The sequence below is a fragment of the Oncorhynchus tshawytscha genome, unplaced genomic scaffold, assembly GCF_018296145.1.
Source record: "Oncorhynchus tshawytscha isolate Ot180627B unplaced genomic scaffold, Otsh_v2.0 Un_contig_237_pilon_pilon, whole genome shotgun sequence".
Lineage (NCBI taxonomy): Eukaryota > Metazoa > Chordata > Actinopteri > Salmoniformes > Salmonidae > Oncorhynchus > Oncorhynchus tshawytscha.
Window position 1 is genome coordinate 51,637 of NW_024609779.1, and position 27,535 is coordinate 79,171.

At 47.5% G+C, this 27,535-nt stretch overlaps 2 protein-coding genes across 10 annotated transcripts in view; both read left to right on the forward strand.

Annotated features, from left to right (window-relative positions):
• The first annotated feature begins 1,746 nt into the window (after positions 1 to 1,746).
• Positions 1,747 to 17,326, forward strand: wdr12 (WD repeat domain 12). Its single transcript, XM_042317971.1, has 13 exons — positions 1,747 to 1,907; positions 2,287 to 2,381; positions 6,655 to 6,749; positions 7,389 to 7,495; positions 9,378 to 9,493; positions 9,669 to 9,823; positions 9,963 to 10,008; positions 10,627 to 10,712; positions 12,820 to 12,960; positions 13,250 to 13,355; positions 14,414 to 14,546; positions 15,271 to 15,343; positions 16,804 to 17,326. The coding sequence occupies exons 1-13, from the start codon at positions 1,867 to 1,869 to the stop codon at positions 16,879 to 16,881; spliced, it is 1,272 nt and encodes a 423-aa protein (XP_042173905.1). The 5' UTR covers positions 1,747 to 1,866; the 3' UTR covers positions 16,882 to 17,326.
• Positions 17,327 to 17,436: 110 nt separating this feature from the next.
• ical1 (islet cell autoantigen 1-like) overlaps positions 17,437 to 27,535 on the forward strand; it is an 82,598-nt gene continuing 72,499 nt past the window's right edge. For 5 of the 9 annotated variants that reach the window (XR_006082810.1, XR_006082812.1, XR_006082811.1 and 2 more), the window contains exons 1-3: positions 17,437 to 17,631; positions 24,632 to 24,706; positions 24,815 to 24,989. Coding sequence is in view for 6 of the 9 variants with exons in the window: in XM_042317965.1 (XP_042173899.1) it covers positions 24,699 to 24,706; positions 24,815 to 24,989 (183 nt within the window). In the remaining 3 variants the exon portion in view is untranslated. Of the gene's footprint in view, positions 17,919 to 24,631; positions 24,707 to 24,814; positions 24,990 to 27,535 lie in introns of all 9 variants that reach the window. The other 4 variants (XM_042317967.1, XM_042317966.1, XM_042317968.1 and 1 more) reach the window with 4 other exon arrangements.

Genomic DNA, 27,535 nt, shown 5'->3' on the forward strand with positions numbered 1-27,535 from the left:
ACACTGGACAGGCTGGATTGCTGCGTCCAACTCAAAGTGGACTTCCCCGGGAACCGACTCGACCGGTGCGTTGAAGACATCATGGTACTTGCTTAGGAGTGTCTCCTTGCTCAGGGGCCCAGCCTGGACTGGGTCTATAATGTTAAGATCAGCTGGGATGGTGAAGTTAATAAGCCCAAGGCGCTCGCATGTAGAACCTGACAGTAATGGCTGTTGACTAGCCTCAACTATTTCAAACTCAAGGGTGTATTTCTGGCCACGTAAAACACACTCTGTCACAAACAGGCCTAAAGAGGTCATGAACTGGCCTGAATACAGTTTCAGCTTGGTGCTACTCTGTGAGTTTGTCTCTGGGCGCGAGCCTCCTTTTGTCTTTAAGGCTCATAACGTTGCATGTGGCCCCTGAATCTAGCTGGCATTGCTGTGGTTTATTATTAAGTAGCAGAGTGACAAACCACTTTTGTCCTTTTGCCCTCACACCCCTATGCGCTCGCTAGCATAAACATCCTCTGTGCTGTCGTTCCCTTCATCTGTATTTGTTTCCATGGAGTGCACTTTACCCTCCTTTCTCTTGCTTTTCATGCAGACCCTTGCAAAGTGATTAGCTGTACCACAGGATTTGCATATTTTTCCGTAGGCTGGGCAGTGTTCTTTTCCTCGTCCATGAGAAATGCCACAATATCGGCATGTATTGGGGTTGTCTACTGCAGAGTTGGCTGTAGTATTAGCATTAGCTGTGGCAAAGGGGAATTTCTTTACTGGCTGCCTGAATGTAGCATTGACATTGTCCATATGTTGCCTTTCTAGCTCCATGGACCTTATCCGTATATCAGTAAGCTCTGCTGCACGGCATGTCTCCACTGCCAAGGCCAGCGTCAGGTCACGTTCTTTCAGCAAATGTCTGCGGGTGCCCTCATCAGTTATCCTAAAGTCATGTACTGGTAACATGGACTGTCTCACAAGCAACTGTCTGTATGTATTAGTTTCTCTCAATCACATACAAGCATTTCTTTAAAACAATGTTGTCGATTTTCAAAACAGAGTCCCCAAGACACACAACTTTTGCAAAACAGTAAATGCATTTCGAAAATGTAGTTGTCTTTTAAACACATAAAAACATTCATTAAAAATATATTGTACCGTCAAAATTGCAAAAACATTCATCAAAATAACACAACTGTACGCAAAAATATGAACCCATCTGTACTCATCTCTTGAGTGCAAGAGCAGACAAAACAGAAAGTTAGTCTCTTTTGAAAATCCCAGTAGATCCATAAATGTTCTTTGCAGTCACTAAATCATGATGATCAACTACCGAAAGGTGCAGAATTATGGGCAATTACTCTCCTTTTATGCATATTGCACCAAACTATTTCATACACATCAGATTTGATTCCTGATAACAAATTAAATACAATTTGATTGAAAGCTTTTTAAAATGTTATAAACTAGCCCAGAGCCATTCTTAGATAGCCTGTGGTTAAGAATAATGCAGTGTGAAAAGGCCTTTTAACATGCATTGCTGGCTATCGTAGCGTCTATAATATTCTGTCTATAGCCAGAACATTTTCCTAAATATGCTAAGGTAATGTGGTGCTCGGTGGCTGCTTTCAGGACAACAACAAAAACTATTTGATGTAAAAGCCTATTTTTGTGTGTTGTTGTTGTTGTTGGCTCCAGACAATACTAAAGGAGTAGGGAAAAGTGATCGACTTTTGCCTTTTCCGTGATCCACTAACATGTCTTCCACATCTCACGCAGGCTGATTCTGACCCACGTGGCATGACGTCCTGCTTGATGTGTTCATCAGCGAATAACCGTCTGTGAAGCCGTTTTATAGAGTTACTATTCAACAACAGAAGAGATATGTCTCAGTTACAAACCAGGTTCTTTACGGATAACAAAAAGTAAGTATTTATTGTTGAATTGTAAGGATAGCCACTAGCTAGTTAACTTGCTCGTTTGGCCAGTAAGCTAACTAGTTAGCTCATTTGCTAGCGAGCATGAAGGAGAACTCTGGGAGTGTTAGCCATGCTGTTGGTAACAGTAATCATATTGTGTCCTTAGCAGACGAGTTGCTTTGATAATGTGGATTTATTGAAGTTAGTGTGAGTTAGCCTGACCAGGGAAGATTGTAAATATAAATCCTATGGGTTGCTATGTTTGCTAGCCTAGCTGAATACTACAAGTTTGAAGTTAGTTAGCCAACTATCTATTTGTCTGTAAGCAGTGACTTAGTCATGTTAAATTATTGCTGTAGCATAACCTACCGACGTTGTCCCTCAGATATTCAGTCGATGACGTCCCATTCTCCATCCCTGCTGCCTCAGAGGTACAGGAACTCAGCAACGTCATCAACAAGCTGCTCGAAGCAAAGAATGGTGAGAATAGATTGTAGAATGGTGCTTTTCCATTTGTTGGGGTTTAATGGCGGTTGGCATCCGATATAATGTTGCATTACAGCCACCAACTGTAGCTACCTGTGTCTGTTTCAACCGGGCATTCTGAAGACCTTGATGACTACCTCCACAGTCACTACAAACGTCTGGCACTAACCGGATAACTGTCCTAACAACACCCTATCAGGGAGAACCTCATGGCACAGCATCAGGGCCAGACTCTATTCCCTCCAGCCACTATATAGCACAGCATCAGGGCCAGACTCTATTCCCTCCAGCCACTATATAGCACAGCATCAGGACCAGACTCTATTCCCTCCAGCCACTATATAGCACAGCATCAGGGCCAGACTCTATTCCCTCCAGCCACTATATAGCACAGCATCAGGGCCAGACTCTATTCCCTCCAGCCACTATATAGCACAGCATCAGGGCCAGACTCACCTCCCTCCAGCCAGTACATAGCACAGCATCAGGGCCAGACTCACCTCCCTCCAGCCAGTACATAGCACAGCATCAGGGCCAGACTCACCTCCCTCCAGCCACTACATAGCACAGCATCAGGGCCAGACTCTCCCTCCCTCCAGCCAGCATCAGGGCCAGACTCACCTCCCTCCAGCAGCACAGCATCAGGGCCAGACTCTCCTCCCTCCAGCCACTACATAGCACAGCATCAGGGCCAGACTCTCCTCCCTCCAGCCACTACATAGCACAGCATCAGGGCCAGACTCCCTCCAGCCACTACATAGCACAGCATCAGGGCCAGACTCATTCCCTCCAGCCACTACATAGCACAGCATCAGGGCCAGACTCAGGGCCAGACTCTCCCTCCAGCCACTACATAGCACAGCATCAGGGCCAGACTCTCCTCCCTCCAGCCACTATAGCACAGCATCAGGGCCACAGCATCAGCATCAGGGCCAGGGCCAGACTCACAGCTCCCTCCAGCCAGTACATAGCACAGCATCAGGGCCAGACTCTCCTCCCTCCAGCCACTACATAGCACAGCATCAGGGCCAGACTCTCCTCCCTCCAGCCACTACATAGCACAGCATCAGGGCCAGACTCTCCTCCCTCCAGCCACTAGCACAGCATAGCACAGCATCAGGGCCAGACTCTCCTCCCTCCAGCCACTACATAGCACAGCATCAGGGCCAGACTCTCCTCCCTCCAGCCACAGCACAGCATCAGGGCCAGACTCACCTACCTCCAGCCACTACATAGCACAGCATCAGGGCCAGACTCTCCTCCCTCCAGCCACTACATAGCACAGCATCAGGGCCAGACTCTCCTCCCTCCAGCCAGTACATAGCACAGCATCAGGGCCAGACTCTCCAGCCAGCATCAGGGCCAGACTACATAGCACAGCATCAGGGCCAGACTCTCCTCCCTCCAGCCAGTACATAGCACAGCATCAGGGCCAGACTCTCATACCTCCAGCCAGTACATAGCACAGCATCAGGGCCAGACTCTCCTCCCTCCGGCCAGTACATAGCACAGCATCAGGGCCAGACTCACCTACCTCCAGCCACTACATAGCACAGCATCAGGGCCAGACTCTCCTCCCTCCAGCCACTACATAGCACAGCATCAGGGCCAGACTCTCATACCTCCAGCCACTACATAGCACAGCATCAGGGCCAGACTGACCTCCCTCAGGCCAGTACATAGCACAGCATCAGGGCCAGACTCACCTCCCTCAGGCCAGTACATAGCACAGCATCAGGGCCAGACTCTCCTCCCTCCAGCCACTACATAGCACAGCATCAGGGCCAGACTCTCCTCCCTCCAGCCACTACATAGCACAGCATCAGGGCCAGACTCTCCTCCCTCCAGCCAGTACATAGCACAGCATCAGGGCCAGACTCTCCTCCCTCCAGCCAGTACATAGCACAGCATCAGGGCCAGACTCTCCTCCCTCCGGCCAGTACATAGCACAGCATCAGGGCCAGACTCACCTACCTCCAGCCAGTACATAGCACAGCATCAGGGCCAGACTCTCCTCCCTCCACATCAGGGCCAGACTCTCCTCCCTCCAGCCACTACATAGCACAGCATCAGGGCCAGACTCTCCTCCCTCCAGCCACTACATAGCACAGCATCAGGGCCAGACTCTCCTCCCTCCAGCCACTACATAGCACAGCATCAGGGCCAGACTCTCCTCCCTCCAGCCAGTACATAGCACAGCATCAGGGCCAGACTCTCCTCCCTCCAGCCAGTACATAGCACAGCATCAGGGCCAGACTCCCTCCAGCCCTAGCACCTCCAGCCAGTACATAGCACAGCATCAGGGCCAGACTCTCCTCCCTCCAGCCAGTACATAGCACAGCATCAGGGCCAGACTCTCCTCCCTCCAGCCAGTACTAGCACAGCATCAGGGCCAGACTCTCCTCCCTCCAGCCACTACATAGCACAGCATCAGGGCCAGACTCTCCTCCCTCCAGCCACTACATAGCACAGCATCAGGGCCAGACTCTCCTCCCTCCAGCCACTACATAGCACAGCATCAGGGCCAGACTCTCCTCCCTCCAGCCACTACATAGCACAGCATCAGGGCCAGACTCTCCTCCCTCCAGCCAGTACATAGCACAGCATCAGGGCCAGACTCTCCTCCCTCCAGCCAGTAGGGCCAGACTCTCCTCCCTCCGGCCAGTACATAGCACAGCATAGCACAGCATCAGGGCCAGAGCATCAGGGCCAGACTCCTCCCTCCAGCCACTACATAGCACAGCATCAGGGCCAGACTCTCTCCCTCCAGCCAGTACTAGCACAGCATCAGGGCCAGACTCTCCTCCCTCCAGCCACTACATAGCACAGCATCAGGGCCAGACTCTCCAGCCTCCCTCCAGCCTCCTCCCTACATAGCACAGCATCAGGGCCAGACTCTCCTCCCTCCAGCCAGTACATAGCACAGCATCAGGGCCAGACTCTCCTCCCTCCGGCCAGTACATAGCACAGCATCAGGGCCAGACTCACCTACCTCCAGCCAGTACATAGCACAGCATCAGGGCCAGACTCTCCTCCCTCCAGCCACTACATAGCACAGCATCAGGGCCAGACTCTCCTCCCTCCAGCCACTACATAGCACAGCATCAGGGGCCAGACATAGCACAGCATCAGGGCCAGACTCTCCTCCCTCCAGCCACTACATAGCACAGCATCAGGGCCAGACTCTCCTCCCTCCAGCCAGTACATAGCACAGCATCAGGGCCAGACTCTCCTCCCTCCGGCCAGTACATAGCACAGCATCAGGGCCAGACTCACCTACCTCCAGCCAGTACATAGCACAGCATCAGGGCCAGACTCTCCTCCCTCCAGCCAGTACATAGCACAGCACAGCATCAGGGCCAGACTCACCTCCCTCCAGCCAGTACATAGCACAGCATCAGGGCCAGACTCTCCTCCCTCCAGCCACTACATAGCACAGCATCAGGGCCAGACTCTCCTCCCTCCAGCCACTACATAGCACAGCATCAGGGCCAGACTCTCCTCCCTCCAGCCACTACATAGCACAGCATCAGGGCCAGATCCAGCACAGCATACATAGCACAGCATCAGGGCCAGACTCTCCTCCCTCCGGCCAGTACATAGCACAGCATCAGGGCCAGACTCACCTACCTCCAGCCACTACATAGCACAGCATCAGGGCCAGACTCTCCTCCCTCCAGCCAGTACATAGCACAGCATCAGGGCCAGACTCTCCTCCCTCCAGCCACCTTGATTTCTGATTATTCATCAGGCTTCAACACGGCAGGAACCTTGTTAAGTTGCTTAACCTCAACACTTAGAGGCACTGTTATAACCCCTTGAGAGGAGCTCTTTTCCGTAGACTAAAACTTCTCCTTCCCCCAGTTGAACAAAGCTGATCCCTCTGGGAGATGGGGTGAACATATATCAGAGGAGGTTGGTGGCACCTTAATTGGGGAGGATGGACTCGTGATAATGGCTGGAGTGTAATGGTATCAAACACATGGTTTCCATGTGATGCCATTCCATTTGCTCCGTTCCGGACATTATTATGAGCCGTCTTCCCCTCAGCAGCCTCCACTGACATCAATCATAATGAATCCACTTCATGCTACCTGGACTGACTGCAGCTTTCCTAGCTTCCTCTCCACCCATTGTTTGTCCTTGTAACTATTATTCTCCAATTAAATTATTTCAGGACTGGTGCTGTCTTGGTTTGACCTAGATCACTGATGAATGTATTAGCATCATATTGGGTGTCTCATTTTTGTGTGCTTTGTTGTTGTAGGGTCTCACAGCCAGATTGAGTTTGACTTCCTGGTGCGAGGTCAGTTCCTGCGGACATCGTTGTCAAATCACATGGAGGCTGAAGGCATCTCAACGGTGAGTAGGACCTCTGGGGGGGTAGTAGGACCTCTGTAGTAGGACCTCTGGGGGGTAGGGTTTACTCGTAGCACCCTCTGGATGGTAGTAGGACCCCTGGACGGTGGTAGGACCCCTGGACGGTAGTAGGACCCCTGGACGGTAGTAGGACCCCTGGACGGTAGCAGGACCCTCTGGGCGGTAGCAGGACCCTCTGGGCGGTAGCAGGACCCTCTGGGCGGTAGCAGGACCCTCTGGGCGGTAGCAGGACCCTCTGGGCGGTAGCAGGACCCTCTGGGCGGTAGCAGGACCCTCTGGGCGGTAGGGCAGGACCCTCTGGGCGGTAGCAGGACCCTCTGGGCGGTAGCAGGACCTCTGGGCGGTAGCAGGAGGGCTCTGGGCGGTAGCAGGACCTCTGGGCGGTAGCAGGACCTCTGGGCGGTAGCAGGACCTCTGGGCGGTAGCAGGACCTCTGGGCGGTAGCAGGACCTCTGGGCGGTAGCAGGACCTCTGGGCGGTAGCAGGACCTCTGGGCGGTAGCAGGACCTCTGGGCGGTAGCAGGACCTCTGGGCGGTAGCAGGACCCCTGGACAGTAGGGTTTACGCGTAGACTGCTTAGTATGCCAATGTGACTTGAAGCGTGTTTTGTGTGTGTTACAGGAAGATGTGGTGGAGATTGAGTATGTGGAGAGGTTCACCGCTCCCCAACCAGAGGAGTGTATGATGCATGATGACTGGATCAGCTCAGTGGAGGCAGACTCTGAATGGTGAGAGACATGACGTCTAACCCAGAGTCTGAATGGTGAGAGACATGACGTCTAACCCAGACTCTGAATGGTGAGAGACATGACGTCTAACCCAGACTCTGAATGGTGAGAGACATGACGTCTAACCCAGACTCTGAATGGTGAGAGACATGACGTCTAACCCAGACTCTGAATGGTGAGAGACATGACGTCTAACCCAGACTCTGAATGGTGAGAGACATGACGTCTAACCCAGACTCTGAATGGTGAGAGACATGACGTCTAACCCAGACTCTGAATGGTGAGAGACATGACGTCTAACCCAGACTCTGAATGGTGAGAGACATGACGTCTAACCCAGACTCTGAATGGTGAGAGACATGACGTCTAACCCAGAGTCATTGTTTACAAGTCACAAGTAATTCTCAAGACAGCACTCAAGTCCCAAATCAAGACAGGCAAGTCCGAGTCAAGTCTCCTGTCAAGAGCGGCAAGTCTCAAGTCCTAAACTTTGAGTTTCGAGTCCTAAACGAGTCCTAATGTGCTAATCTAATACTATTTCATATTTTTAACAAATCATGAATGCTTTTAAAAATATATATATTTATTACTTTCCAAATAAACTTTATATTTCCATGGAAATACATGGGTAGCCGTGAGAAAGACCCGCCCCACCCCATTGTGATCGACTATCGAGGATCGCTATGTGGCGCAATTGGGCGATGTAGGCGTGTACACAATCGCACAACCTTAACACACACACACACTCTCTCTCTGTGTGGTGACAGTAGGCTAATGTATGTCAATGGTTTCAAGAACAGCAGTAACATCAGGCAGGATTTAGGCTACCAACTGCCTAGCCAGTTGTAGCTCAATCTTGGATGCAATGATCACGTTCCCACATTGACTGACTGTGTGGAGGCTCATTGATTTAACGTTATGTTAGCCTACATGCTACACTAGTAAAGTTATATATATATATAGCTGTCTGTTATATTAGCCACGACTTACCGTTCTTTGTGCAGCTTCAAATGTTGAATAAAGTTGGAAGTTGTTGCTCCTCCGTCTGTCATTTTCTTACCACATGTTTTGCAGGTTGCAACCCGTTTTTGTTGATGCAGCCTCATCTTTATATCCGAAAATAATAATTTTGGGTATCGTCTTTCCAAGGGCTCCATCCTGAATTCACCCACCGACGTTCCTCTGTACTGCCATGCACAACTTTTTCTCAGCTGGCACAATTTGATTGGCTGCTGTCCGATTCAAACTGTAATCCGGTAAATGAAGAGTTGATGCCCTGCACACTTATTATTTGGGCTTGGGGAGGGTGTCAGGTCGAGTCAAAAGGCTCAAGTCCAAGTCAAGTCCCGAGTCATTGGTGTTAAAGTCGAGTTGCAAGTCACCATATTCGTGACTCGAGTCCACACCTCTGCCAGAGACCCTACCCCAGACTCTGAATGGCAGAGACCCTACCCCAGACTCTGAATGGCAGAGACCCTACCCCAGACTCTGAATGGCAGAGACCCTACCCCCAGACTCTGAATGGCAGAGACCCTACCCCAGACTCTGAATGGCAGAGACCCTACCCCAGACTCTGAATGGCAGAGACCCTACCCTACCCCAGACTCTGAATGGCAGAGACCCTAACCCAGACTCTGAATGGCAGAGACCCTAACCCAGACTCTGAATGGCAGAGACCCTAACCCAGACTCTGAATGGCAGAGACCCTAACCCAGACTCTGAATGGCAGAGACCCTAACCCAGACTCTGAATGGCAGAGACCCTAACCCAGACTCTGAATGGCAGAGACCCTAACCCAGACTCTGAATGGCAGAGACCCTAACCCAATCTCTGAATGGCAGAGACCCTAACCCAGATACCCTGTTAATGATGTCTACTCCAGGATCCTGACGGGTTCCTATGATAAGACAGCCAGGATCTGGTCTCTGGAGGGCAAGGCTGTGATGACGGTGGCCGGACACACGGACGTGGTGAAGGACGTGGCCTGGGTCAGGAGAGGTGAGGGGGAGGGTCTGGGTCACTTGGAGCTGAGTTGCTGGTGTTTTTACAGTTGTTGTTTTTAAAACTTGGGGGGCCAAATAAAATCACCCGCGGGCCAAATTCAGCCTGAGGGCCGCCTGTTGGGGAACGTTGGTCTTGATCATCTCATCCTGACACCCCTATGTTTGTCTAGATGGCCTGACCTCCCTGCTGCTCACGGCCTCTCTGGACCAAACCATTCTGCTGTGGGAGTGGAACTCTGAGAGGAACAAGCTGAAAGCTAGACACTGTTGCCGTGGACACGCTGGGAGTGTTGACACTATTGCCACGGATCCCACACGCACTAAGGTGACGGGGGTAGGAGGAGAAAACGGGGGAGGGGGACATGGGGGGGGGGAGGAGACATGGGAGGAGAATGGGGGATATGCAGCTGTCAACATCACTGCTCAGCAACTAATAGATGTATTTTTGTCTCCATTCCTCTCAGTTCTGCAGTGGTTCCTGGGACAAGATGCTGAAGATCTGGTCAGCAGGTACTATTGGACTCTGGGTTGTCTGGTACAGTCCTATTGGACTCTGGGTTGTCTGGTACAGTCCTATTGGACTCTGGGTTGTCTGGTACAGTCCTATTGGACTCTGGGTTGTCTGGTGCAGTCCTATTGGACTCTGGGTTGTCTGGTGCAGTCCTATTGGACTCTGGGTTGTCTGGTGCAGTCCTATTGGACTCTGGGTTGTCTGTGCAGTGCAGTCTGGTGCAGTCCTATTGGACTCTGGGTTGTCTGGTGCAGTCCTATTGGACTCTGGGTTGTCTGGTGCAGTCCTATTGGACTCTGGGTTGTCTGGTGCAGTCCTACTGGACTCTGGGTTGTCTGGTGCAGTCCTACTGGACTCTGGGTTGTCTGGTGCAGTCCTACTGGACTCTGGGTTGTCTGGTGCAGTCCTACTGGACTCTGGGTTGTCTGGTACAGTCCTTTTGGACTCTGGGTTGTCTGGTACAGTCCTTTTGGACTCTGGGTTGTCTGGTACAGTCCTACTGGACTCTGGGTTGTCTGGGATGATAATGGAGTTAGATTGGTTCACAGGTCCATGTATATAGTATCCATGTTAACTATGTATCTCTCTCCCTGCTGACTGTTCTGTTGTCCTGCCAGTGGCCACAGAGGAGGAGGAGGAGGTAGAGGAGCCTCCCAGCAGACCCAGAAAGAAACAGAAGACTGAACAGCTCGGACTGACCAGGGTGAGGAGAGCAGCCTAACCCAGACTAACCCTATCAGACTGACCAGGGTGAGGAGAGCAGACTAACCCTATCAGACTGACCAGGGTGAGGAGAGCAGACTAACCCTATCAGACTGACCAGGGTGAGGAGAGCAGACTAACCCTATCAGACTGACCAGGGTGAGGAGAGCAGACTAACCCTATCAGACTGACCAGGGTGAGGAGAGCAGACTAACCCTATCAGACTGACCAGGGTGAGAGAGCAGCCTAGACTAACCCTATCAGACTGACCAGGGTGAAGAGAGCAGCCTAACCCAGACTAACCCTATCAGACTGACCAGGGTGAGGAGAGCAGCCTAACCCAGACTAACCCTATCAGACTGACCAGGGTGAGGAGAGCAGACTAACCCAGACTAACCCTATCAGACTGACCAGGGTGAGGAGAGCAGACTAACCCTATCAGACTGACCAGGGTGAGGAGAGCAGACTAACCCTATCAGACTGACCAGGGTGAGGAGAGCAGACTAACCCAGACAAACCCTATCAGACTGACCAGGGTGAGGAGAGCAGACTAACCCTATCAGACTGACCAGGGTGAGGAGAGCAGACTAACCCTATCAGACTGACCAGGGTGAGGAGAGCAGACTAACCCAGACAAACCCTATCAGACTGACCAGGGTGAGGAGAGCAGACTAACCCTATCAGACTGACCAGGGTGAGGAGAGCAGACTAACCCAGACAAACCCTATCAGACTGACCAGGGTGAGGACAGCAGACTAACCCAGACAAACCCTATCAGACTGACCAGGGTGAGGAGAGCAGACTAACCCTATCAGACTGACCAGGGTGAAGAGAGCAGACTAATGCAGACTAACCCTATCAGACTGACCAGGGTGAGGAGAGAGCAGACTAACCCTATCAGACTGACCAGGGTGAAGAGAGCAGACTAACCCTATCAGACTGACCAGGGTGAAGAGAGCAGACTAACCCTATCAGACTGACCAGGGTGAGAGAGAGCAGACTAATGACCCAGACTAACCCTATCAGACTGACCAGGGTGAGGAGAGCAGACTAACCCAGACAAACCCTATCAGACTGACCAGGGTGAGGAGAGCAGACTAACCCTATCAGACTGACCAGGGTGAAGAGAGCAGACTAATCCAGACTAACCCTATCAGACTGACCAGGGTGAGGAGAGCAGCCCCTCATGGTATTATCCAGGGTTAGGGGCTCCCAGGGCTCCAGTTGATCAGTAGTGTATCATAGTATTAATCATCTTAACCAAAGCCCCATATACTACCCACCATCATTTACAAAATAGCCTCCAACACTCTACTCAACAAATTGGATGCAGTCTATCACATTGCCATCCGTTTTGTCACCAAAGCCACATATACTGCCCACCACTGCGACCTGTACGCTCTCTTTGGCTGGCCCTCACTTCATATTTGTCGCCAAACCCAATGGCTCCAGGTCATCTATAAGTCTCTGCTAGGTAAAGCCCCGCCTTATCTCAGCTCACTGGTCACCATAGCAGCACCCACCCATAGCACACGCTCCAGCAGGTATATCTCACTGGTCACCCCCAAAGCCAATTCCTCCTTTGGTCGTCTTTCCTTCCAGTTCTCTGCTGCTAATGACTGGAACGAACTGCAAAAATCACTGAAGCTGGAGACTCATATCTCCCTCACTAACTTTAAGCACCAGCTGTCAGAGCAGCTCACAGATCACTGGACATGTACATAGCCCATCTGTAAATAGCCCACCCAACTACCTCATCCCCATACTGTATGTATGTATTTATCTTGCTCCTCTGCACCCCAGTGTCTCTACTAGCTCATTCATCTTCGGACATCAATCACTCCAGTGTTTAATTGCCATATTGTAATTACTTCACCACTATGGCTTATGTATTGCCTTACCTCCCTTATTTTACCTCATTTGCACACCCTGTATATAGATGTTTTCTACTGTATTATTGACTGTATGTTTGTTTTACTCCATGTGTAACTCTGTTGTATGTGTTGTACTGCTTTGCTTTATCTTGGCCAGGTCGCAGTTGTAAATGAGAACTTGTTCTCAATTAGCCTACCTGGTTAAATAAAACGCATAAAATCTTCCTCTTCTAGACACCCCTCATGACATTGTCTGGTCACAACGAGGCGGTGTCGTCTGTCCTCTGGTTGGACAGTGAGGAGATCTGCAGTGCATCCTGGGACCACACCATCCGCCTCTGGGATGCTGAGACCGGAAGCGTGAAGACCACACTGGTGAGAGACTCTAACCCCAGACCACACTGGTGAGAGACTCTAACCCCAGACCACGAGACTCTAACCCTAGACCACACTGGGGAGAGACTCTAACCCCAGACCACGAGACTCTAACCCTAGACCACGAGACTCTAACCCTAGACCACACTGGTGAGAGGCTCTTACCCCAGGGTACACTGGTGAGAGGCTCTTACCCCAGGGTACACTGGTGAGAGACTAACCCTAGACCACACCCCTCACAACCTCTTAGTTGATGACTGATTGGTTAATCTTCTCTTCGTATCTATAGACTGGCAGTAAGGTGTTTAACCACATCTCCTACTCTCCACTGTGTCGTCGCCTGGCCTCTGGCAGCACTGACAGACACGTCAGGCTGTGGGACCCTCGCTCTAAAGGTCACAACTAAATCTAACTTCATTTAAATATCTGTGCACTTCCCAATGTACATTACAACATCTCTCTTATGTGAGTGCATTTGTATTTATTATGGATCCCCATTAGTTCCTGCCAAGGCAGCAGCTACTCTTCCTGGGGTTTATTATGGATCCCTATTAGTTCCTGCCAAGGCAGCAGCTACTCTTCCTGGGGTTTATTATGGATCCCCATTAGTTCCTGCCAAGGCAGCGGCTACTCTTCCTGGGGTTTATTATGGATCCCCATTAGATCCTGCCAAAAGCAGCAGCTACTCTTCCTGGGGTTTATTATGGATCCCCATTAGTTCCTGCCAAGGCAGCAGCTACTCTTCCTGGGGTTTATTATGGATCCCCATTAGTTCCTGCCAAGGCAGCAGCTACTCTTCCTGGGGTCCAGCAGCATTAAGGCAGTTTATACATTTTAAAATATTACTTGACATTACATTTCATAACACTTTTCACAATACATTAAGTGTGTTCCCTCAGACCACTACTCTACTACCACATATCTACAATACAATTGTGGCCAAAAGTTTTGAGAATGACACAAATATTAATTTTCACAAAGTTTGCTGCCTCAGTGTCTTTAGATATTTTTGTCAGATGTTAGTATGGATTACTGAAGTATAATTACAAGCATTTCATAAGTGTCAAAGGCTTTTATTGACAATTACATGAAGTTGATGCAAAGAGTCAATATTTGCAGTGTTGACCCTTCTTTTTCAAGACCTCTGCAATCCGCCCTGGCATGCTGTCAATTAACTTCTGGGCCACATCCTGACTGATGGCAGCCCATTCTTACATAATCAATGCTTGGAGTTTGTCAGAATTTGTGGGTTTTTGTTTGTCTATCCGCCTCTTGAGGATTGACCACAAGGGTTTTGGGGATTCAGTTAATTTGCATGGCAAAGAGGGACTTAGCAATTCATCATACAACACCCATGTGTATGTGTGTAGTGTGCGTGTGTTATCGTGTGTGTGTTTATCTTCACAGTCCCCGCTGTTCCATAAGGTGTGAATTAATCTGTTTGTTTGTGTAGACGGGTCTTTGGTGTTGCTGTCTCTTACCTCTCACAGCGGCTGGGTCACAGCGGTGAAGTGGGCTCCTTCCCATGAGCACCAACTGGTGTCTGGTTCCCTCGACAACCTGGTCAAACTCTGGGACACCAGGAGGTCTGTATGCTGTAGGGGTTAGAGGCCGGGGGTGGTGGGGGTTAGAGGCCGTGGGGGGGGTTGGTGGTAGGGGTTAGAGGCCGAGGGGGGTTGGTGGTAGGGGTTAGAGGCCGGGGGGGTTGGTGGTAGGGGTTAGAGGCCGGGGGGGTTGGTGGTAGGGGTTAGAGGCCGGGGGGGGGTTGGTGGTAGGGGTTAGAGGCCGGGGGGTTGGTGGTAGGGGTTAGAGGCCGGGGGGGGGTTGGTGGTAGGGGTTAGAGGCCGGGGGGTTGGTGGTAGGGGGGTTGGTGGTAGGGGTTAGAGGCCGGGGGGGTTGGTGGTAGGGGTTAGAGGTTAGAGGGGGGGTTGGTGGTAGGGGTTAGAGGCGGGGGGGTTGGTGGTAGGGGGGTTGGTGGTAGGGGTTAGAGGCCGGGGGGGGGGTTGGTGGTAGGGGTTAGAGGTTAGAGGGGGGTTGGTGGTAGGGGTTAGAGGCCGGGGGGTTGGTGGTAGGGGTTAGAGGCGGGGGGGGGGGGGGTTGGTGGTAGGGGTTAGAGGCCGGGGGGGGTTGGTGGTAGGGGTTAGAGGCCGGGGGGTTGGTGGGGGGTTGGTGGTAGGGGTTAGAGGCCGGTAGGGGTTAGAGGCCGGTAGGGGCTAGAGGCCGGTAGGGGCTAGAGGCCGGGGGGCGCTAGGGGCTAGAGGCCGGGCTGGTGGGGGATCTCGTGTTACAAAAGTGTGTTTTGTATTCCAGCTGCAAGACCCCTTTGTATGATGTGTCTGCCCATGAGGACAAGGTGCTCTGTGTGGACTGGACTGACAGCAGGGTGAGACACCAGCACACATCTAGCCTGTATTAACCTGGAGAGACAACACACATCTAGCCTGTATTAACCTGGAGAGACAACAACACACATCTAGCCTGTATTAACCTGGAGAGACAACAACACACATCTAGCCTGTATTAACCTGGAGAGACAACACACATCTAGCCTGTATTAACCTGGAGAGACAACAACACATGTAGCCTGTATTAACCTGGAGACAACAACACATCTAGCCTGTATTAACCTGGAGAGACAACACATCTAGCCTGTATTAACCTGGAGAGACAACAACACATCTAGCCTGTATTAACCTGGAGAGACAACACACATCTAGCCTGTATTAACCTGGAGAGACAACAACACACATCTAGCCTGTATTAACCTGGAGAGACAACAACACACATCTAGCCTGTATTAACCTGGAGACAACAACACACATCTAGCCTGTATTAACCTGGAGAGACAACAACACATGTAGCCTGTATTAACCTGGAGAGACAACAACACATGTAGCCTGTATTAACCTGGAGAGACAACAACACATCTAGCCTGTATTAACCTGGAGAGACAACACACATCTAGCCTGTATTAACCTGGAGAGACAACAACACATCTAGCCTGTATTAACCTGGAGAGACAACAACACACATCTAGCCTGTATTAACCTGGAGAGACAACAACACACATCTAGCCTGTATTAACCTGGAGAGACAACAACACACATCTAGCCTGTATTAACCTGGAGAGACAACAACACAGCCATCTAGCCTGTATTAACCTGGAGAGACAACAACACACATCTAGCCTGTATTAACCTGGAGAGACAACAACACACATCTAGCCTGTATTAACCTGGAGAGACAACAACACATCTAGCCTGTATTAACCTGGAGAGACGACAACACACATCTAGCCTGTATTAACCTGGAGACAACACACATCTAGTATTAACCTGGAGAGACAACAACACACATCTAGCCTGTATTAACCAACAACACACATCTAGCCTGTATTAACCTGGAGAGACAACAACACACATCTAGCCTGTATTAACCTGGAGAGACAACAACACACATCTAGCCTGTATTAACCTGGAGAGACAACAACACACATCTAGCCTGTATTAACCTGGAGAGACAACAACACACATCTAGCCTGTATTAACCTGGAGAGACAACAACACACATCTAGCCTGTATTAACCTGGAGAGACAACAACACACATCTAGCCTGTATTAACCTGGAGAGACAACAACACACATCTAGCCTGTATTAACCTGGAGAGACAACAACACACATCTAGCCTGTATTAACCTGGAGAGACAACAACACACATCTAGCCTGTATTAACCTGGAGAGACAACAACACACATCTAGCCTGTATTAACCTGGAGAGACAACACACATCTAGCCTGTATTCTGTTCAACGTTTTGTGTTCCCTCTGTCTCTTCCTCTTGCAGTTGATGTTGAGTGGAGGAGCTGACAACAAGCTGTACACATACAGATACACAGCCTGCGAGACAGACGCTGGAGCGTAGACGAGACAGACTGGAGACAGACATAGCACCTGTTTTTATTTCTCTGATGTATTGCCTGTTGATTAAAGTCTTTCCTGATGTAGATATGTGTATTTATGAACTGCCACAGTTGTGTTGATGGAGGCTGTTCTTCATGATATAAAATAGCCAAGGTGACATACTGTTTTCGAAGATACAGCTCGTCTCCATTTTAATACTGTGTATGGATATAGCCACATCGTTTCCAGATTAAACTACTGTGTTGAGAACCATCAGTGGCAGGTCTCTATACTGCCCTCTCTTGGGACAGATTAATAGATCATAATAGATCATACTGTGCCATTATAATCCCCACTGTCGTTGTTAATCAGATTGTCTGTCTACATCCATGATATACCAGTGTTTTAAATACAATAACTGCTTAGTCATCAATTTTTCAGATTAAAGATCTTTCTATTTTCCTGCAGCAGCTTTTAATTAGGGTTGTATTCTTGAAGATGTCTGTTTTGCTTTGTGGTGCCCTGCAAACATAACATATTTCTCCTGCACCTCCTTGAGGTTGGGGTTAGTGTCCTTCGGGACGTTTTAAAATGTAATTTTCCTCCAACTGGTTTGACCTGTGATGTTGAGACGTCTCCGCAGCGACAGGACGGAGGGAACAGACACGTTGCATATCCTGTTTCTGTGCGTCAGTTCAGTTGGTTGGTGCTGCTAACGTGACCTGGAAACTCACTGCTGGACAACATGACTTCCTGACAGCTTCGTTCAATGGTAAAGACACAACAATGTGATGATACAAGACGTGTTGCGTTTATATATAGGCAACGTATCCGCAGACCAAGTCATCTGGACTAGTTAACGTTACATTGGGTACAACTAGCAGGTTATACTGATGTAGGTTAGGAGCAAATTAGCTGCGCGTCCTGGAAAACGTCGCAAACATTTACGAGTTGCAACAGGAACCAGCAACATTTTTCTTCCTGAACACAAAGGTTGAGAAGACTGCAGCTTTGTGGTGAGATAACGGCATTGATCTCGCTTGACCTGGGCAGCTACAGGTAGTTGGCTCGACATACATTAACAATAGCAGCTGGCTGCCTCATTATGGTTAACCTGCTGGCGACGACAGGTGTCGAGCCCTGTTCTTAGTGCAGGAACACCAGGATGTATACAGACAATGAGGACATATACTAGGGGGGTCCAACACATGACAGGTTATACGAAGACCTTAAAAGATACACACGTATTGATTTGAACAGCTTTCTTATTGGAAGAATGTAGAATGTTCTTAATGTACTGCTTGACCTCATGGAAGAGTGGGTTTTTATTAGTGGATTTACATGTCGAGATACATTTATAATACTCTTAAGTTTTATGGTACGTATTGCTTGTTTGATTTTACACTACTGATAATTTCAAAATAATATTTAAATTCTATCTTTAACAATGTGAAGAGGGTTTTGTTCCCCCCTGTCGACCTCATTTCATGGATAAAGATTCTTCCATAAAAATAAACAAATTAAGTTACACCGGGGGTCGATATCATTTGGGTCAAAATAAATCATATCCGAGTCTTTCAAATGAACATTAATAGTATTTTATTTATTTAATACAATCGTCTAACTCACTCCAAAATCTTCTGACATTAGAACAGTCCCAAAATAAATGTTCGGTGGTCTCTGGGTCACAACCACAAAATACACATTTGTTATCAACAGCTATTTTAAATCTGTGTATAATAAAGGTCTTTACAGGGTAGATTCTATGAATGAGTTTGTATGACACTTCTTTCACCTTATTAGATATACAATATTTACCAGATAACAACTAAACGTTGTTCCAGTTCACTTGTCCTAGGGCTGCATTCCAGTTCACTTGTCCTAGGGCTGCATTCCAGTTCACTTGTCCTAGGGCTGCATTCCAGTTCACTTGTCCTAGGGCTGCATTCCAGTTCACTTGTCCTAGGGCTGCATTCCAGTTCACTTGTCCTAGGGCTGCGTTCTAGTTCACTTGTCCTGGGGCTGCATTCTAGTTCACTTGCCCTGGGGCTGCATTCCAGTTCACTTGTCCTTGGGCTGCATTCTAGTTCACTTGCCCTGGGGCTGCATTCTAGGTCACTTGCCCTGGGGCTGCATTCCAGTTCACTTGTCCTTGGGCTGCATTCTAGTTCACATGTCCTAGGGCTGCATTCCAGTTTACTTGTCCTTGGGCTGCATTCCAGTTCACTTGCCCTGGGGCTGCATTCCAGTTCACTTGCCCTGGGGCTGCATTCTAGGTCACTTGCCCTGGGGCTGCATTCCAGTTCACTTGTCCTTGGGCTGCATTCTAGTTCACTTGCCCTGGGGCTGCATTCCAGTTTACTTGTCCTGGGGCTGCATTCCAGTTCACTTGTCCTGGGGCTGCATTCCAGTTCACTTGTCCTTGGGCTGCATTCTAGTTCACTTGCCCTGGGGCTGCATTCCAGTTTACTTGTCCTGGGGCTGCATTCCAGTTCACTTGTCCTGGGGCTGCATTCCAGTTCACTTGTCCTAGGGCTGCATTCCAAGTCACATGTCCTAGGGCTGCATTCCAGTTCACTTGTCCTAGGGCTGCATTCCAGTTCACTTGTCCTAGGGCTGCATTCCAGTACATTCTAGCAGAGGGAATAGTAACATCTTGACATGGTTTTCATATGTACATGTTATTACATTTATAGTTTATAAAATGTAAATTCCTTCTAGCTGTATTGAGGCTATAAAATCCTCAACAGTTGCACTTGGGAGTATTGTTATGTTCTCCTAACAGAAGAATAGCACCTTTAGGGACAGCTCTAACAACTATTTGATACTCCTCAGGAGTGAATGTAACATTGTGTGTTCTCATGAATTCTGCATAATCATATAGTTATTATTCAATAATTATTATTGGATAATCATATAGTTGTCCATCATTATTCAATAATGGTATAACCCAGATAATGCTGTTGCCAAACCAGTTCTTGAAAAACAAAGACTTGTTGTTGTATTTCATGTCTTTATTCTTCCAGATTGTATGTCTGTGGGGGGAAATTATGTTTGTACATGAGGTTCCAAGTTAGAAGTACTTGTTTATGAAAGTTAGCAAGCTTGATAGTGTTTTTACCCACATCAAAGTTGCATTTGAGTAAGACTTCTAGACCACCAATCTGTTGGAATATTACATTAGGGATTATATTCCAAATGCAATCCTTATTTCTTAAATAGTTTTGTATCCATTTAATCTGAAATATTATATTAGAGGTTTTAAAATCAAGAGCATTCAACCCTCCCTCACCCTGGGTGCTACATATTACCGCTTTTCTTAAATAATGAGGTTTATTCCTCCATATGAAGTTAAATAATTTAGTATCAACCATTTTAGTTACTGACAGAGGAACAGGCAGGGGAGGTATAAACTCATCTGGACCTTCAGATTGATAAAAGTTCACATCCAGATGAAGAAAGATCTCTTAATAACCAGGAGTTAAATCTCTTTCCAATTTCCTCAACAATAGGAGAGACATTTAAGTTGGCCCTTTCTTTCTGATCTTTGCTAACTTTAATACCAAAATATGTGATCCCGTCTTTTACAGGGATATTACGTACTGAGTATAAGTCACATCTTTTCAACTCAAAAAATGTAAATTTCCTAATATTCAGAGATAAACCAGATGCATGTGAGAAGGTAGGCCTGACCACCGACAAAACAATGAGACAGCCTATAGGGAGGAGGTTAGAGACCTGGCAGTGTGTTGCCAGGACAACAAACTCTCAATGTGAGCAAGACAAAGGAGCTGATTGTGGACTACAGGAAAAGGCCCCCATTAACATCAATGGGGCTGTAGTGGAGCAGCCCACTCCTGAGGAGTATCAAATAGTTGTTAGAGCTGTCCCTAAAGGTGCTATTCTTCTGAGATAGCTTCAAGTTACTTGGTGTCCACATCACCAACAAACTATCATGGTCCAAACACACCAAGACAGTTGTGAAGAGGGCACGACAACACCTCCACATTGTATATAGCCTCGACATTGACTCTGTACCGTAACACCATGTATATAGCCTCCACGTTGAATCTGTACCCCCTGTATATAACCTCCATATTGACTCTGTACTGGTACCCCATGTATATAGCCTCCACATTGACTCTGTACTGGTACCCCCTGTATATAGCCTCCACATTGACTCTGTACTGGTACCCCCTGTATATAGACTCCACATTGACTCTGTACCGTAACACCCTGTATATAGCCTCCACATTGACTCTGTACCGGTACCCCCTGTATATAGCCTCCACATTGACTCTGTACCGGTACCCCCTGTATATAGCCTCCACATTGACTCTGTACCGGTACCCCCTGTATATAGCCTCCACATTGACTCTGTACCGGTACCCCCTGTATATAGCCTCCACATTGACTCTGTACTGGTACCCCCTGTATATAGCCTCCGCATTGACTCTGTACCGTAACACACTGTATACAGCCTCCGCATTGACTCTGTACCAGTACCCCCTGTATATAGCCTCCACATTGACTCTGTACCAGTACCCCCTGTATATAGCCTACACATTGACTCTGTACCAGTACCCCCTGTATATAACCTCCACATTGACTCTGTACCGGTACCCCCTGTATATACAGTGCCTTGCGAAAGTATTCAGCCCCCTTGAACTTTGCGACCTTTTGCCACATTTCAGGCTTCAAACATAAAGATATAAAACTGTATTTTTTTGTGAAGAATCAACAACAAGTGGGACACAATCATGAAGTGGAACGACATTTATTGGATATTTAACTTTTTTAACAAATCAAAAACTGAAAAATTGGGCGTGCAAAATTATTCAGCCCCCTTAAGTTAATACTTTGTAGCGCCACCTTTTGCTGCGATTACAGCTGTAAGTCGCTTGGGGTATGTCTCTATCAGTTTTGCACATCGAGAGACTGACATTTTTTCCCATTCCTCCTTGCAAAACAGCTCGAGCTCAGTGAGGTTGGATGGAGAGCATTTGTGAACAGCAGTTTTCAGTTCTTTCCACAGATTCTCGATTGGATTCAGGTCTGGACTTTGACTTGGCCATTCTAACACCTGGATATGTTTATTTTTGAACCATTCCATTGTAGATTTTGCTTTATGTTTTGGATCATTGTCTTGTTTGAAGACAAATCTCCGTCCCAGTCTCAGGTCTTTTGCAGACTCCATCAGGTTTTCTTCCAGAATGGTCCTGTATTTGGCTCCATCCATCTTCCCATCAATTTTAACCATCTTCCCTGTCCCTGCTGAAGAAAAGCAGGCCCAAACCATGATGCTGCCACCACCATGTTTGACAGTGGGGATGGTGTGTTCAGGGTGATGAGCTGTGCTGCTTTTACGCCAAACATAACGTTTTGCATTGTTGCCAAAAAGTTCAATTTTGGTTTCATCTGACCAGAGCACCTTCTTCCACATGTTTGGTGTGTCTCCCGGGTGGCTTGTGGCAAACTTTAAACGACACTTTTTATGGATATCTTTAAGAAATGGCTTTCTTCTTGCCACTCTTCCATAAAGGCCAGATTTGTGCAATATACGACTGATTGTTGTCCTATGGACAGAGTCTCCCACCTCAGCTGTAGATCTCTGCAGTTCATCCAGAGTGATCATGGGCCTCTTGGCTGCATCTCTGATCAGTCTTCTCCTTGTATGAGCTGAAAGTTTAGAGGGACGGCCAGGTCTTGGTAGATTTGCAGTGGTCTGATACTCCTTCCATTTCAATATTATCGCTTGCACAGTGCTCCTTGGGATGTTTAAAGCTTGGGAAATCTTTTTGTATCCAAATCCGGCTTTAAACTTCTTCACAACAGTATCTCGGACCTGCCTGGTGTGTTCCTTGTTCTTCATGATGCTCTCTGCGCTTTTAACGGACCTCTGAGACTATCACAGTGCAGGTGCATTTATACGGAGACTTGATACACACAGGTGGATTGTATTTATCATCATTAGTCATTTAGGTCAACATTGGATCATTCAGAGATCCTCACTGAACTTCTGGAGAGAGTTTGCTGCACTGAAAGTAAAGGGGCTGAATAATTTTGCACGCCCAATTTTTCAGTTTTTGATTTGTTAAAAAAGTTTGAAATATCCAATAAATGTCGTTCCACTTCATGATTGTGTCCCACTTGTTGTTGATTTTTCACAAAAAAAATCTCTCGAGCTGCTGCCACCATCCGCCACAGTTTCTCCCTGCCTTTAGAGCTGCTGCCACCATCCGCCACAGTTTCTCCCGTGTCACTTTGTCCGCAGAGGTCAGATCCTTCGTGAACCTCAATGTTTGCTTGATGTGGACCTCAGTTCTTCGCTCGCCTCCAGAGAAGATCCTGTGTAGATCTGTTCTTCGCTCGCCTCCAGAGAAGATCCTGTGTAGATCTGTTCTTCGCTCGCCTCCAGAGAAGATCCTGTGTAGATCTGTTGGTGAACCGGATGATTGTTGTCCTCAGTCTCTTGTCTTGATCGTTGAGTCAAACGATGGACGATGTCCACATTTTCCTGAAGTTTGGCTTTTGATTTGGGAATATCAGCTCCACAGGTGTCAACAACTCTGGAATGACAGCTCCATAGATGTCAACAACTCTGGAATGACAGCTCCACAGATGTCAACAACTCTGTATTTGATGTCCTCACCCGCCTGCTCTGGAATTCCATGGAGCCTCAGGTTCCACCTGCGCTGGTATCTCTCCGCCTCATTCACCTTCTTTTTATTTTCCTGGCAGATAACTTCCACCTTCTTCATGTCACTTTTGAGGTTTTTCATGTCTCCAGAGGTAAAGTCAACAGATTTTGGGGTCGCAGGTAGCTTAGTGGTTGGAGCTTTGGACCAGTAACCAAAAGGTTGCTAGATCTAATCCCCGAGCTGACAAGGTAGAAATCTGTTGTTCTGCCCCTGAACAAGGGAGTTAACCCACTGTTCCTAGGCCGTCATTGTAAATAAGAATTTGTTCTTAACTGACTTGCCTAGTTAAATAAAGGTAAAATAAAAATATATACTTTTTCATGGTATTTGTCCTAACCATGTCCTCCAAGCCATCTGCCTTTTCATCTGTCTTTGCTGTCAAAAGCATCCCAATGTTGTTTTGCATCTCAAGAAGTGGCATACTCTCTTGGGTGTCGGGGTCGTAAGGTAACGACCTGAACCGGGGACTGGAAGGGTGCAAGTTGTCAGCATTGTTGTCCGTGCACTTCACATTTCAAAAGAGGAGTACCCAAGACCATCTGTTAATTGTCCATCTGATGTCCATTTTTTCCCCCTTTGGTTCTGGTCGTGGAAGTTTCCATGTGAGACAAGCTAGTTTTTGAGCTAGCTAGCTGATCTGGCTATCTAGTGTCGTCGCTAACTTAAGAGTTTTAGAGGTTAATAACTTGCAGAAAGTAATCAATTACTTTGGTTAACAAACTAAATCATATTCATACAGGGTTTTATGACCTTAGAAATGACCAGATGGTCATATATGGGTGAGGAAATCAAATAATTCCTTCAGCAACCAAAAAGCACATCTGCACTGACCGCCATCTTGTGCCTCGTAATGGACAGTCATTTCACCTGTTTATGTTAATACCACAGCAGGTAACCTGTCAATAAGCACACTCCCTTTTGTATTTAGGGTGCATGCCTACTGAAGAAGTTTGGCACCACAACCACCTCAACAATGACCTCTCGTATCTTGTCAACTAGCTTTATAGGCTTTCTTACAGTTTCAAGTATGGGGATTAAACCATACGCATCTGACATTCACAACGTTCTCAGTCTCCACTATTTCAGGCTGCGTGTTGATGTAACAGAACAACCGGAACAGAACAGAGCTGAAGATTAGATGGACGGGTATGAAGCAGCTAATCATTACTTAAGTCACTGTCTTTAAAAGTCTTAAATCAATTAAAGAAAATGCATGAGATGTAATCTCGGGGAAACCCTAACCACCCCCTCCAGGTTTGCAGGTGACATACTGAGCGGTGGCCGGGCGTTGCTATGTGAGGACAGCTCGGTCATGGCCCGCATGCAGAAGAAGTTTTGGAAGACGAGGCAGGTTCTGATCAAGGCCACAGGGAAGAAGGAGGATGAGTACGTGGTGGCTTCTGATGCCGACCTCGACGCCAAGCTGGAGGTAGGACCCTGAACTTTAACCCCTAACTCTAACGTGGTGTCTTCTGATGCTGACCTCGATGCCAAGCTGGAGGTAGAACCCTGACCTTTAACCCCTAACTCTAACGTGGTGTCTTCTGATGCCGACCTCGACGCCAAGCTGGAGGTAGGACCCTGACCTTTAACCCCTAACTCTAACGTGGTGGCTTCACCCACTGTTACTCAGAGAGAGTGAGAGTCTCATGCATCCAATTCTCTCTGTTACTAACTGAACCACACGTTCTGTTTCCTGTCCAATTATCTCTCAGTGTTACTAACTGATCAGAGTAAGATAGCTCTGCAGTTCTGTCTGTATAGTACATTAGCAGACAGTTATAACAGTAGTGTGTCTATATGATCAGAGTAAGATAGTTCTGTCTGTATAGTACATTAGCAGACAGATATAACAGTAGTGTGTCTATATGATCAGAGTAAGATAGCTCTGCAGTTCTGTCTGTATAGTACATTAGCAGACAGATATAACAGTAGTGTGTCTATATGATCAGATCAGCCAGGGATCAGATGTTCTCATACAACCTGAATCTTTGCTTTGAGAGTTTTCCCTGTGGAATCACACTATGAAGGATTTTTATAGTTTCTTATCAATGATTCAATTCAATTCAAGGGCTTTATTGGCATGGGAAACATGTGTTAACATTGCCAAAGCAAGTGAGGTAGATAATATATAAAGTTAAATAAACAATAAAAATTAACAGCAAACATGACACATACAGAAGTTTCAAAACAATAAAGACATTACAAATGTCATATTATATATATATACAGTGTTTTAACAATGTACAAATGGTTGAAGGACACAAGATAAAATAAAAAAGCATAAATATGGGTTGTATTTACAATGGTGTGTGTTCTTCGCTGGTTGCCCTTTTCTCATGGCAACAGGTCACAAATCTTGCTGCTGTGATGGCACACTGTGGAATTTCACCCAGTAGATATGGGAGTTTATCAAAATTGGAGTTGTTTTCAAATTCTTTGTGGATCTGTGTAATCTGAGGGAAATATGTCTCTCTAATATGGTCATACATTGGGCAGAAGGTTAGGAAGTACAGCTCAGTTTCCACCTCATTTTGTGGGCAGTGAGCACATAGCCTGTCTTCTCTTGAGAGCCATGTCTGCCTACGGCGGCCTTTCTCAATAGCAAGGCTATTCTCACTGAGTCTGTACATAGTCAAAGCTTTCCTTAATTTTGGGTCAGTCACAGTAGTCAGGTATTCTGCCACTGTGTACTCTCTGTGTAGGGCCAAATAGCATTCTAGTTTGCTCTTTTTTTGTTAATTCTTTCCAATGTGTCAAGTAATGATATTTTTGTTTTCTCATGAAAACAATTGTCTAATTGTGCTGCTGTCCTGGGGCTCTGTAGGGTGTGTTTGTGTTTGTGAACAGAGCCCCAGGACCAGCTTGCTTAGGGGACTCTTCTCCAGGTTCATCTCTCTGTAGGTGATGGCTTTGTTATGGAAGGTTTGGGAATCGCTTCCTTTTAGGTGGTTATAGAATTTAACGGCTCTTTTCTGGATTTTGATAATTAGTGGGTATCGGCCTAATTCTGCTCTGCATGCATTATTTGGTGTTCTACGTTGTACACGGAGGATATTTTTGCAGAATTCTGCATGCAGTCTCAATTTGGTGTTTGTCCCATTTCGTGAAGTCTTGGTTGGTGAGCGGACCCCAGACATCACAACCATAAAGGGCAATGGGCTCTATGACTGATTCAAGTATTTGTAGCCAAATCCTAATTGGTATGTTGAAATTTATGTTCCTTTTCATGGCATAGAATGCCCTTCTTGCCTTGTCTCTCAGATCGTTCACAGCTTTGTGGAAGTTACCTGTGGCGCTGATGTTTAGGCCAAGGTATGTATAGTTTTTTGTATGCTCTAGGGCAACAGTGTCTAGATGGAATTTGTATTTGTGGTCCTGGTGACTGGACCTTTTTTGGAACACCATTATTTTGGTCTTACTGAGATTTACTGTCAGGGCCCAGGTCTGACAGAATCTGTGCAGAAGATCTAGGTGCTGCTGTGTCTCTCTTTCTCTGTTTCTGTCTTTCTGTGTCTGTGTCTTTCTCTCTCTGTCTTTGTCTCTGTCTGTCTCTCTCTGTCTTTCTGTGTCAGTCTGTGTCTTTGTCTGTCTGTCTTTGTCTCTCTGTCTTTGTCTCTGTCTCTGTTTTTCTCTCACTGTCTTTCTCTGTCTCTGTTGGTCTTTCTTGGTTGTTCTTTGTCTGTCTTTGTTTGTTTCTTTCTGTCCCTCTGTTTCTGTCCTTCTGTTTCTGTCTTTCTGTGTCTGTCTCTCTGTCATTCTCTGTCTGTCTTTGTCTATCTCTGTCTCTGTTTCTTTCTTTCTGTCTCTGCGGAGTCGCAATTCAACGGCTCAGACTCAAGACGCATGTGGCATGGAATCCAGACAATCACGGATTATAAATGTAAAACTAGCCACGTCGCGGACACCGACGTCTTGCTCCCAGGCAAGCTAAACACCTTCTTCGCTCACTTTGAGGATAACAAAGTACTCCTG